The 13,006-nt window shown below is 33.4% G+C and overlaps 2 protein-coding genes across 5 annotated transcripts; one reads left to right on the forward strand and one right to left on the reverse strand.

Annotated features, from left to right (window-relative positions):
• Positions 1–4,656: 4,656 nt before the first annotated feature.
• Positions 4,657–12,857, reverse strand: LOC111426297 (uncharacterized). Of its 3 annotated transcripts, none has more exons than XM_023060780.2 (5): positions 12,617–12,854; positions 12,213–12,413; positions 8,732–8,938; positions 6,692–6,976; positions 4,657–5,429 (listed from the first exon to the last, which is right to left on the reverse strand). In XM_023060780.2, exons 3-5 carry the CDS (start codon positions 8,927–8,929, stop codon positions 5,346–5,348), a joined length of 567 nt encoding a protein of 188 aa, XP_022916548.1. In that variant the 5' UTR covers positions 8,930–8,938; positions 12,213–12,413; positions 12,617–12,854; the 3' UTR covers positions 4,657–5,345. The 3 variants fall into 3 exon arrangements, with proteins under 3 accessions (XP_022916548.1, XP_022916549.1, XP_022916546.1); XM_023060781.2 differs by lacking the exon at positions 4,657–5,429 and adding an exon at positions 5,448–6,475 and having other exon boundaries at positions 12,617–12,857; XM_023060778.2 differs by lacking the exons at positions 4,657–5,429; positions 6,692–6,976; positions 8,732–8,938 and adding an exon at positions 9,015–11,841 and having other exon boundaries at positions 12,617–12,842.
• On the forward strand, positions 7,127–8,266 carry LOC139429793 (uncharacterized). Of its 2 annotated transcripts, XM_071195986.1 has the most exons (3): positions 7,127–7,232; positions 7,289–7,669; positions 7,757–8,266. In XM_071195986.1, exons 1-3 carry the CDS (start codon positions 7,193–7,195, stop codon positions 8,197–8,199), a joined length of 864 nt encoding a protein of 287 aa, XP_071052087.1. In that variant the 5' UTR covers positions 7,127–7,192; the 3' UTR covers positions 8,200–8,266. The 2 variants fall into 2 exon arrangements, with proteins under 2 accessions (XP_071052087.1, XP_071052086.1); XM_071195985.1 differs by having other exon boundaries at positions 7,289–8,266.
• Positions 12,858–13,006: the final 149 nt, after the last annotated feature.

A 13,006-nucleotide genomic window follows, 5' to 3' on the forward strand; every position in this document is an offset into this window, starting at 1 on the left:
AATATGTCTTATAAACTTCTAGAAAGCTGCGTTGTGTCAAAAAACCATTAAAATCTCGGGGTCAAATTTTTACACGATTACAATATTTATATAAAGCTTTATTCCTTTCCTAAGAGTTGTTGCCTGGGAATCCATTTGATCCGAAATACAGATGTCTCAAAAGAAAGTTCATCTAAACCTACCGTGAGGGCTGGTTGACGACTTCTTGTTTCCTGAATTGCAGAACTTTCCTGGCTATAACCGAGTAACATGGTCTACACATCTATAACACGAATTCGTGAAATTTTCCCTAAAAAATTGATCTCCAGTGAAGGTGACATAAATTGATCCCCACACAGTTCTGATATAGTGAAGTGCACAGTTGAAAGTAGTCTATTTGCCAGGCTGCCATAAGAAATTTTCATCAGAACAAGCACTAAAACAGTGAAAAAGATGTTTCGCCGACGACCAAATAATAATCGCACAGAAGCAGCAAGATAAGGAATGAGAGCATGAGGGCTAGAAGTTAATATACAAAAAGTGGGTTAGTTATATGTATGTGGCAGGACAGTAGCAGGTATAAACAAGTGCATACATTTCGGAGGAGCTTGTACCTCTGAATACTACTAAATACATAATAGTATATCATCACATATATGTGATAGTCAAGCCATACCAATACAATTCCAGTAATGAGTTTAATCGAGGCTCTAACTTTAACAGTTGCTGTATGTGATTACAAAAATTGAATGGGTGTGATATGATTTGCTATTTCATGTCTTAGCCGCAAGCGTCATAACATTAACTAAGATCACTTATGACTGTAGCGCTATATACATATGTCAATCAAATTTGAATGGATATAGAGTGGACACCAATAAAGATATTAATAGGACATATACAAAGAATCACAGGCGGAAGGCCTAATATAACCAAAACAAATATGGCAATCGACGTCCAAAGGAAATAGATTCAATAGGGTGTCCGAAACTCCATGCCTCTTTAATTTTACTTCCGTATCTACCAGACACATCAGTATCCATACAAGCCGCATTAGCCGTGTATTAGCCGCACACGACCTTCGTTTTATCAGGTAAAATCATAGATTTCCCATCCTAAGTTTAGCCAAGTAAAGCGTTGCAATGTATTGATCAGATTTGGGTTGATTTGATATTAATCCCCGGTCGTTGTTAAACTTAGGGCGAAGAATAAGAATGTGTTACTTTTCTTGATTAAGCCGATGTCGCTTGTGACCGAAGATGTATAATTATAACCGAAGCAACCCATAACTGGCCAACACATCGCAGCGGCTCGGATGCAAGCAACCTCAATCAAACTTAGAGCGAGGAATGTATTACATCTTCTGATTAAGCCGAAGTCGTTTGCGGTCGAGGCGCTGCATTATGTTGTTCAAGTTTGGGATAACAGGATAGTAATCGCGGAGTTTTGGCTGTAAGCGACCTCCGCTTACTCAGTAGGTGTCAGACATGCTCCACCTTAAAGCATCCGCAAGCGACCTCAGCTTAGTTAAAAGATGTCAACTCAACTTAAGTTTCGCCGAGATCGTTAGTGATCAAGGCGTTACAATGTATTGTTGAGATTTGGGTTGATATGGTAATAATTAAGAAACCTCGGCCCTAAACGACCTCAGCTTAGAAGATGTCATAGATACTCAAATGTTATAATGTGTTGTCTACATTTGGGTTTATATGACAACACAATGCTGCGCGTCGCCCGCAAGCGACCTCGTCTAAATCCGGTAAAGTCTTAGTTGTTCACTCTAAGTTGAGCCGAGGTTACGGCCGAAGCGTAGTATTATGTTATTAAGATTTGAGTTGATATGAGTAATTGTGGAGCCTCGTCTGCAAGCGACCTCGGCTTAGTTAGAAAATGTCACAGATGCTTCAGCTTAAGATTAGTCGAGTTCGCTTGTAATTGAGTACTTCAATGTGTTATCTAGGTTTGTTTTGCATGTCTTTATCAATCGAGATGTTAGTTCATCATTATATCGTCTACATAGACTAGATCTAAGGTCTTCATCGGAGTTCGTCAGTAATATCCTATTGCGGAAGGTCTTGTTCTTGTTTACAACTTCGGTGTTGTCTCTTCCCACTGCCTTTCTATTATTCGTTATTTTTATGGTTTCTTCTAATTCATTAATATTTCTTTATTTCTATCAGTATTATTATCATTTTCTTAACAATCATACTTTTGTGTTTGGATAACTGTATGTATTAAGTCATAGAAAACAAAATTTAATTGTTTAAACAAAACTTTTTATTATTTATTTATAAACAGACATTATCGTAATTCCAAATTAAATCGGTACCAAGAAAAATTGTTTATCAACAATTACCGCTGAATTAATAAACAACAATCTCGATTAAGAGCGTCCGATAAAATGATCGATAAAAAAATCTGAAAGGACATCGATTTGGTGGCGTCTAAATGGATTTTATTGCCATACATCATCTTTTTTGACAGATCCGTATTAGTTTGATCAAGATATTGTTAAAACAAAAATAAGATAGCTAATTTTTTTCATAAAAGATGGCGCCACTTACAAGGTGGGTAAACCGATTTGATCGTAATCTACTTTAATACTTTTTGAAATATTTCCAATTATCTTTAATTCTTAAATAATAACTTAATCTTTTTGTTTCGTCATTACCGCAATTGCTCAAAAAATTGATTTGATAGAGATTTTAATTGTGCCATCTCTTGGTGGTATTTGAAATGATTTCCAAATATGGCCTTGTTATTAAATTATGCTGGCTGTTTGTGGTCGTGTCTCCGGGAGTGGCTTCGAAAAAGAGGGGCGTCATCGGGGAAAACCTCCCGGAAAGGCCCCCGCGAAACGCCCCCGAAACACAGCCAAACCCGCAGCTCCCATGGCACGATGATTTATACTTTACTATAGCAGGGACGGAATGTTTTTTTTATCTTTTTTGTTCCGCACCTCTTTTGTAATGTTTTTTTTTTCAACTCAACTTTTTTTTTGTTTATTTTTTTTTTCTACTCGTGACTCTGCATATTGAAACTACTAAACACTTTTTGATCAATCAGATCAAGAGTTTACATAAAAAATACCGATAATTGTAGCAATAAATATAATAAAATTCAAAAAGATACAAAATAATGATAATAAAAGTACAAATTAAGACGCAGTTTTCCACTTAAAACCAATTTTCCTTGAAAACTATTCTGCAGAATAAAAAGTAGCATACATGATTAATGAATAGTTCTGACCTTCTCCGTTTTGAGAACGGAAAGTCATTTTTTATTACAAACTAACGAGATATTATTTCGGATTTTTTTTCTAAAAGGAAAATTAATCATTTTCTGTAATTATTGTGTGTTTTAACAGTTTTAAATCTTTTTCAGTTTTCGTCGTTAACTCCATCTGTTGAGAGCATTTTTAGTTTACTATCTACGATGATTCCGAAAGTTGGTGATAGATGGCGGTGATATTTTTAAATTTAAAATAATTCTTTTAATTTTTATTTCTTTTCGGCTAAAAATAACCTAATCTAACCTAACTCCAAAGCATCTCAACTCAACCTCAAAGACATCGAATGATAATAAAGTAACTAAGTAACAAAGTACAGTAAAGCTGCGCTAATTCGAACACCCCCAAATCCGAATTCCCTTGTAATCCGAACAAAATTAGAAAACGTGAAATTTGCATTATGTCCCTTGCAATCCGAATTACTAGAAGATTCGCTAATCGGAATTAACGGTCTTTTTGTGTGGCCGTTTAAACAAGTTGGAACACGTTTACTTTTATAGTTACTTGTTTACGTTATACCAACTCAATTGTACTCCACTTATCCAACCTATGGATCAAAATGCAATTCGTTTAACGAAAGTGTATTACCGGAAAAGTCTCTTAGAACATGTTCTATCTATAGAGGAAGACGATATTTCCAAAGCACTGAAGAATATTTCTATTAAGGATGCTGTGTTCATGCTTGCCAATGCTTGGGACAAACTATCGGCTAATTTAATAGCAATTAAAAGTAAAACATGATTTTTTAAAATAAACTGTATAAAACATGTATTGCATATATTATCTAGTACAATAAATCTATAAATAAGTATTTATAAGACTTTTTTTGATAATATTTAAATATGACTTCAATAATCCGCATGCTTCCATAATCTGAATTGAGCTGGTTTTAATTGATTCGGATTAGCGAAGCTTTACTGTAATGCGTCGGTTTAATATGATTGATGTTGCCATCTAATAATCAATAGCCGAATGATGTACAAACTAAAAGAAATTAGTTCGAGCTTCGAAAAGTTTCTTTACTTCTCTTGCGTGGAAAAACCTGCGCCTTCAATCTGTTGGTATGCTGTGAATGGCATTAGGAATCCTATTTTAGCCGAATGAGTGCCGTACGTCTCTTAAGACGGCTAAATCCGAATGATTCTAGTTCTAGTGTTAGTTGCAGTTTTAGTTCATTGAACAATATACAACAATCTCACGCTAAATAACAACTAAAACTAGAACTAACTCTAGCATTACAGTACAGTACTTTGTACGCTTATTTGACCATCCTGTACATACAGTATAATACTACTCCTTGTGCGTTAATAAGGGGATTCCCCAAAATATCTCTTATTAAGGACACGAATTTAATTAAAATTAAAAAATTTTGGTTTGCTTCTTACAACATTTTTTTATTATATAACCGGTAAGTTTATTACATTATTATTATTTTTTTTCTAACATATATGTATATAATATATTATGTATATAAGTCACTTTAAAGTGCGTTTTTGTTGATAAATAGTTTGTAGATAACAATAATAGTTATATAGAAATTCTGTTTGATTAATTATTCACCAAGAAAACAATAACAACCAATATATAAAAGTTTTAAAAGTTCTTCTTAAATACAAGTTTTCTTTTTATGTTAGTTTAAAGGTTACAAAGTTTCCGCAAAGTTTTGAGTAAAGTTTTTTTCTTCAAATTACACTTTTCAGTATAAAATTCATAAAATTTTTCAGTTTATTTTAATTTTTAAACAGTAAATAGTCACAGCTTCGAATCACATTGTGTATAAAAAATACTTTTTCGATTACAACAGATTTTAAAATCTGCACGATCGGATTAAAAAATAAATAAATAGGGGGAAACGGAAAAAAAGTTTTCTTCAGGTGTTTATTAGATCTATTTTTCTTTTCTAAATTCTTTAAAGAGCGGTCCGATCACTCTTAGTAGATATTTATTTTATCTTTTCGATCCATCTCGGCTAATAATAAGCATTAAAGCCCGGATAATCTTGTGCTCTTTTTTTGTGTTACAACGGCGCAAGCAAATCACATTTCTCAAATCAATTTAAATTCCAACTTCAATTATTCTATGTGTCTTCTATAACTGAGTCTTTGTTTCCTTCTTGATCGCGTTTTTCGATTAAAGCGTCTATTTCGGTCGGGGAGGGTATCTATAATAAAAAAAAAAGATAAATCAATTTATTTCGGTTTTAATCTCGACGAAATGAAATGAAAGCGAGTTAAGTGCGAATTAAGCGTAATTTAAGTGTAAATTACGTAATATTTGATTTTTTGTGATTAATTTCTACAAAAATTAAAAAAAAATTAAAGAGAATTAATCTAATTTGGTATTAAATCTTGTTAAATCTAAGAAAAATAAAAACTAGGGTGTCATAATCGCACTACTTTGACTTACCCCTTTTTTTAAAAGCTTCGATTTTTTTTTATTTTTAGTTTATTTTAAGTTTGGATTAATTAAAAAAGATTTTTTTTCTAGAAAACATTTAATAATAATTATTATAATAAATAGAGGTATGTTTATAAATTAAAAGTGTACGTAAATTTTTGTAGTCTTAATTTATGAACATCCTGTGATATACACATAGAAAAATATTTGAAAAATGGGACATCACAATTAATTAGCACTAATTTTTTATCTGCTTTCTTTAGCAAGCTTCTGTTTCGTATTGGGTAAATTTATTTATTTAGAACTACACTGGTTATCATTAAAAAAATATTTTTTTTATGAACCAGCGTAATTAATACTTTTTCTGCCAACTTTTGCTGTAAATTTGTATAAAAAAATTCTAAAAATTTTTGGTATACATTGATATGTAAGGATTATACAGTGTTCGTCAAAAAGTCAGAAACACCCTGCTGATTTTATCTTCTTCATTGATTACTATTGTGCAGTGAGAGTACAATAGAACCAAAAAAAAAGGTGTTGCTGATTTTTTGACGCACACCATATGTATTAATTTACGTGTCTGGTTAATATATTTTTTTTGGTCGAGTTTTAATTAATTATTAATTAGCACCTAATTAAAATGTATTTTTAAACACCCTTTTAAAAGTTTTGATGGGGTAAAAGTTTTTATAAAAGTACAAAAAATTAATAAAAAAGAAAAAAAATGGATTTTTAGTTAAAATATCTCGGTTTATCGATCGAATCTTCTTCGTACGTTAACAAAATGTATCCCAGACTGTTCATCTTAACCTAGAAAAAGAGAGAAAGAAAGAGTGTCAAGAAAAAAGGATGGAAGAGAATTAGTTTATTGTTATTTCGCGGGTTTTATTGTAAATTTTATTTGTTTACGAGGGAAATAGATAAGAAAATGCATGCAATAGAAAAACCCCACCAAATAAAATGATAACGCACCTTACATTGTTAGTTACATTAAAATTTTCCGTTAAATTATTTTTTTTAACATACCGTGGCATCTTTTCTTTGGACTAAAACGTCTATGCTATTGACGGCCTCGAGATTTGAAGGGCACTGGGGATCTATTGGCGGTGTTCCATGAGATCCTCTACAATGAATGCAATAACATCTAATCCCGGTTAATAGAAAACCAACGAATAAGAGTCCACCACCGGAAGCCAAAAAAATGTATCGATGATCCGCATCCGCCGCGTTTGGTACTAATTGAACCAAACCGACTATTAATACTATTGCTCCTAATAGTATTGAACCCACTATTAATTGCAATGCGGATACCTACAAAAGAAAAGAAAATGGCAATAAAAAATTAAACAATAGACAATAATAAAATTATAAAACTTAATTTCTATGGCACCCTAAAGATATATATGATAGTTCTAGATTATAAATTAGTTTTATTGTGGTCGTTTTTGCGCTATATAAAGTGAAATTTTTGGGTGTATGGCACAGTTGTAGTGGTTCTCCTCCAGACAGCTTACTAATACTAACAAAATGTACAAAGTAGCCTTCTTCGGATTGCTTTGTGTCGTCGGTAAGTAATTATCACTTCAACATTTTTATTAAATTTAATTTAATTTGATAAATTAGGACTCAATGGCTTGGTCATCCCACAAACTAGGCCTCAAGTTTTACCATCAATTCGACCAGTTCCAATCCCAGAAACTTTTCCATTAGTTGGAGGAAATCCATGTGATGAACCGGAAGATTTAGTTGTTGATATATTCCCAGAAGTTCTCCCAGCTCCTGATGTGCCAAAACCAGAAGTTTTACCACTTCCTGATGTACCAAAACCAGAAGTTTTACCACTTCCTGATGTACCGAAACCAGAAGTTTTACCACTTCCTGATGTACCAAAACCCGAAGTTTTACCACTTCCTGATGTACCAAAACCAGAAGTTTTACCACTTCCTGATGTACCAAAACCAGAAGTTTTACCACTCCCTGATGTACCAAAACCAGAAGTTTTACCTCTTTTACCAACTCCAGAAGTTTTGCCACTTCCTGATGTACCAAAACCAGAAGTGTTACCTCTTTTACCAACCCCAGAAGTTTTACCACTTCCTGATGTACCAAAACCAGAAGTTTTACCTCTTTTACCAACTCCAGAAGTGTTGCCACTTCCTGATGTACCAAAACCAGAAGTGTTACCACTCCCTGATGTACCAAAACCAGAAGTTTTACCTCTTTTACCAACTCCAGAAGTTTTGCCACTTCCTGATGTACCAAAACCAGAAGTGTTACCTCTTTTACCAACCCCAGAAGTTTTGCCACTTCCTGATGTACAAAAACCAGAAGTTTTACCACTTTTGCCAACCCCAGAAGTGATTCCAACTCCTGAAGAAATCAAACCAGAAATTTTACCACTTTTACCAACTCCAGAAGTTATTCCAACCCCAGACTGCGATGGAGATGAATCAAATGTAGCGGTACCAATCCCAATTGAAACCGAAGAAGGTTACCTCCCAGGTTGGAACGGAGTCAACATAATCAGGAAATAAGTTCTTTTTTGTTCGATGTCATAATGTTGATTAAACATTTAAGATTAATAAAAGCATTCCTATAAAATTCGCTATCTTTATTTAACTATAAGATTATAGTTAATCGATATTTTCAAAGTGAGATAGAAATCAGGTCGACAAGATGTATTTAAGAGAAAAGCGAAGGGTTCAATTTCTATCTCAAATTTCCTCCGGGTAATTGACACCTCGATTACCGGGTCCGATGAGGCAAACAAGATTCTAAATAGCAAACGACCTTCGCAACCCTCTTCCCCGATGCGTCATTATTCCCATCCCAGTTTCGCCACCCTCCTTGAAGGCGCCCGTCGTCTCTTATTGAAAATTCCGTTCGGTTATGACCTAAATTGAGATAGTCTCGTTGAAAATGACGTTGTCTTATTAATCTATGACATTAAGGTCACATTAAATATACGTTTCCATATTGAGTGGTTAACTATCAATTATCGTGGTTTGGTTTAGAACGTTTTGATATAAAATTGAAAATGAAAATTTTGGATTTAAGAACTCTTACCTTTCCACATACATAATACTCTGGAAGTCGATCATCTACATCGCAATTTCCGGGTCCATTTGGACTCGGAGTGGGACTTGGACTATTCGGTGGTAACCAATGTCCGGCTATGTATAATTGTGAAGGTCTTTTATGTCGCTTTTCTTGCCCCTTTCGACGTTCGTGACGAACCGCGACCGCGGGCATTGCACCAATCATTTTTTACAACTGAAATTAGTATCATTCAAAGCAAATTATTTACATACATACATAAAAATTGGTGGAAAATAAAAGAAAAGACAAATTTAAATATTTAAACGAATATATATTTATTTGAAATATAAAGTAGCATATCATAAGTAGTTTATATATACAAAAGTAAGAAAACATTGCTATTATAGCGAAAGCTACTTTTCTAGCAAATAACTCTTAAATCTTAAGAAATTCTAACACCACTATTTATTTGTTTATATATATATATATATAGAGAGATTTCTAAGTGACAATAATTTAATTAATTCAAATTTTATTAATTCGCCATCAAAATATAACGTTTAATCATAAATATTTTTATTTTACGTGTACAGTGTGTCCGTAAAGTAGCGGATATAGGCGGTAAAATCTTAATACAGTATGTCTTACGGACATGAAACGGGTCTAAAGATTTAAATTTTTTGCAATTTTTTGATGTATATTTCAATTATTTTCCGCCATTTTTGAACGAATGGCGGAAAATAAAAATTGCAACAAATTTAAATCTTTAGACCCGTTTCAGGAATTATTCCATAAAATGTTTATAATGATTTTATCGCCTATATCCGTTACTTTACGGACACACTGTATAAACTTGACTTAATAACCGATAAATAACCGATAAATTTTGTGAATACATTTTTTTAAAATTTTTTGTGTTTGTATAAGATACATTTAATTACTTTTTAATTATATATTTCTAACATCAAAATAGAACATAAAAACGACTAGAATTGACAAAAACGTTCAACGAATCAACAATAATCAACTTAGTAAGCGATTTAAAAGAGATTTTTTTTTAAATAGCCCAATCTAAGTTTGAAAAATCAGCCTTAGAGCATCACACTGTTTTACGTTTTTTTACTTTAATTTCTTTTATCAATAATATTTTTTTTCAAAAGAAAACGATATTGTTTTTAAGTTTCGTTAAATAAAATTAAGCTAATTTGTTGAGTCATTTATTTTTGTGTCCAAATTTGTTTTGTGATAAAACAAAGTTGATTGTCTAACATAATAAGTACCGGGTTTAAATCACAGTGCTTCTTTTTTGTTTTTATTCAGATCAAATGATACTTTTCTTTTTGAATTTTAACTTCTCTTTCAATTCAGGGATAAACTAACTGAATTATAACGCCTTGGCCGTTATCAACCTCGGTTTAGCTACCACAGAGGAAATATAATGATATTTCATAAAGCCAAAGTCACCTGCAACCTCGACTTAGCTATGATAGACTTGTTGATGTTTCATAAAGACGAGAGCGCTTGCGGCTGAGGCTCAGTTATTAAGATTGTATCAATTTGAAACTGATCGTCATATTCTGGCACTTTGGCCTTATGGTTTTTTAACAGATTAAACCAAGACTGCGGCTTAACTACAACAGAGAAAATATAACGTTATATCTTAAAGAAACAACATCACATTTTCACTATTGGAGTTATGATGTTTGCGCTTGTAATATGCATTATCCAATTACAACATAACGTGAACTCTAGATTAAGCTACCCGAACTCTAAGAGAACTTATTTATGAAGTAATTCAAGTTCTAAGTTAGTTAATCAAACTTCGAAGAAACTAAACTACAAACTAGTCGCTTTAATCCATTGGAAGTAATTCCAAAACAGAATTAGGTTGATGTAAATCTTTGAGGTTAATGATTTATCCTTCAAAACCAAATTGTATCGTTTGATCTGAATGTTACAGTTAATTTTGCAGAAAACGTGCTGTAAAAATGTTAAAATGTATAAATAGACGCATCTTAATATCACGAGGAACAATCCGATTCGATAAACAAGAGAGTTGATAACGAGCAATTAGTAATTAGGCAGTGCAATTATTAGCTATTTAATAATCGAATAAGAGCCAATTTTTCTTAAAATTTTTCGTTTAAAACTCTTCCTTGAAAAAGAAACGAGATTCCACGTGAATATATTCTTATTATTATAATTACTTTAATATGCATATTTTTTTTCTTATCATCTTAAATATAAAGATATTTTAGTTTATTTTTGCGTTAGAGAAAAAAGTTTAAATTATTTAAATATCTTTTTGGATGGTTATTGGAATGCTTGTTTGGTCTTTAAAAGAAATGATATGATTATTTTTTTCAAATGTTAGGTTTATGTTGTTTCCCGTTGCTTAATAATTCTCGGGTTTCCGATGGCGTTCCTGGACTTGCTGTGGTTGTGGTCGAGATGGTCTCCTTGAAGTAAATTTCGAAATCTTGCGGGTTATTATCTTCTTCGACTATTTTTTCCAAATGCGCATCCCCGTTTTGTATCATCCCCCCATTTGGGGCTATTTTGCTTAAGGGACTATGAATGTCGGGTAAATCATCGCTTGGTCCTAATCCTCTTTCAATATCTTCTCTTTTGCGCTCCAATATTCTTCGGTGATTCTTTGTTGTTAAACAACCCGTTTCGAGATCTTGTTCCAATCGATGTCCGCTTTTCGATCTTGTTAATTGCGATTTAACATATTCGTTTAAGTTTTCTTCTTCGTGTTTGCTCACCACGCGATTTAAAATGATTAAAAATACCCCGAGAGCTGCCACGAAAATTCCGGTCGCGACAAGCTCGTTCCACCAACCCCCGCCTCTCCATGTCACCATATCGTCCGGTAATAACCCGGATCCGATTAAGAAAAGACCGAGTACTAAGAAGCAAACTCCGAGGTGAAGCATCCCTATCGATGTGGCTAAAGTACTTTCTTTCGGGACGATCGATTGTTTTCGAAACATTGGGTGATCCCTATCGATGCTGTTGGTGCTGGAAGTTCTCGAAGATAATCTTCGTTCGCGGCGTTTCTTCGCGGCTTGTTCGCGTTGACGCCTTTGACGTTTGATCGCCATCGCCGAGTGAAGTCCTGCAGATCCGTGCATCTGTAAGAGATGCCTTTAATCACTTTGTGCACTTTATCACCTTCACCAAACACTCAACAACAACATTTAGAAATAAAATCATCATTCTCAACACTCAAATAAGAAAAAAAAAAATAAGGAATCTCAAAGATTAAGAAATACAACAACAAAGCAAAATGAGACTTTTCCATCAAAATTAATCCCCCCTCGCGATACAATGCTCCCCCAGAAAGCTTTTATGGTTGCTTTTAATGCGATCCGAGCTCGAGTTGGAAGTAAGTAATCACGTTCTGATTCGGTCGAAAAATGGGTCACCAAGTACCACTGGTACTATTAATTTTTTTTTTTAATTAATCCAAAATAAATTTAATTAATTAACTAAATTAATTTACCTTGATTTAATTCTCCTATATCTTCTTTTCCAGGATTTGCTTCAAAAAAAGGAAATTTGCTACAATTTTGATTCCATGGAGGAGGAGAGTTGTTCGTTTCTAAGGTAAGTGCATGTTCGTTCTTGATTTATATTTTCTTGTTTGTACTATTCGCGATAAAGCGCGAGTTTTGGTCCCAAAAAGCGAAATATCGATGTCGGTCTGTAAAAAAAAATTGAAAACTATTTTTTCACGTCTTTAAAATGCACTTTACGTGTAACGTTTGAAAGGAAATCTATTAATAAACGGTTGTTTGCAAGTGGGAACACACTCTTCGTGTACACCGCGGTTGTGTTTATATTGCTATATTCGAAATCATTTCATAATTTAATTATTAATTTTATTAACAAAAAAATTCTTCTCACCTTTTTGGATTATCTCGAATTATTTCTTTAAAACTATTTTAATGACAACAACAAATTTTTTTACATTCACTTTTTGATTTATTAAATTGAAATTAAATTAATTGTGATTTTGGTATCGATACAAGTGTGTTTCGGTGTGTAAAAGTGGCGCGTGTCTTCGCTTCGAGTTCCGGTTTAAAACTGAGTCTATCGGGGCGGTACCCCGTTTCTGCGGTATTGATCTCCCGGTGTACTCTTTCCCCCCCGGGTCGAAAGGGGGGCAGAAAACGATCCATTGGACCGGCAAGCGACGACACGCAGGAATGGGGCAATGCACTCTGACTCGTATCCCCCGAAAAGCTCCTCCTGCTGATGTTGCTGCATCCAGGACCAGAAGCACTTGGCCTGCAT

Source organism: Onthophagus taurus, chromosome 5, assembly GCF_036711975.1.
Source record: "Onthophagus taurus isolate NC chromosome 5, IU_Otau_3.0, whole genome shotgun sequence".
NCBI classification, from domain to species: Eukaryota; Metazoa; Arthropoda; class Insecta; order Coleoptera; family Scarabaeidae; genus Onthophagus; species Onthophagus taurus.

Bases quoted from the DNA above. Each gene is read 5' to 3' on its own strand.
- LOC139429793 (XM_071195985.1), top strand. From the start codon at position 7,193: ATGTACAAAGTAGCCTTCTTCGGATTGCTTTGTGTCGTCG. The intron at 7,233-7,288 runs GTAAGTAATTAT...TTGATAAATTAG, and splicing joins CGGATTGCTTTGTGTCGTCG to GACTCAATGGCTTGGTCATC.
- LOC111426297 (XM_023060778.2), bottom strand. From the start codon at position 11,841: ATGCACGGATCTGCAGGACTTCACTCGGCGATGGCGATCAAACGTCAA.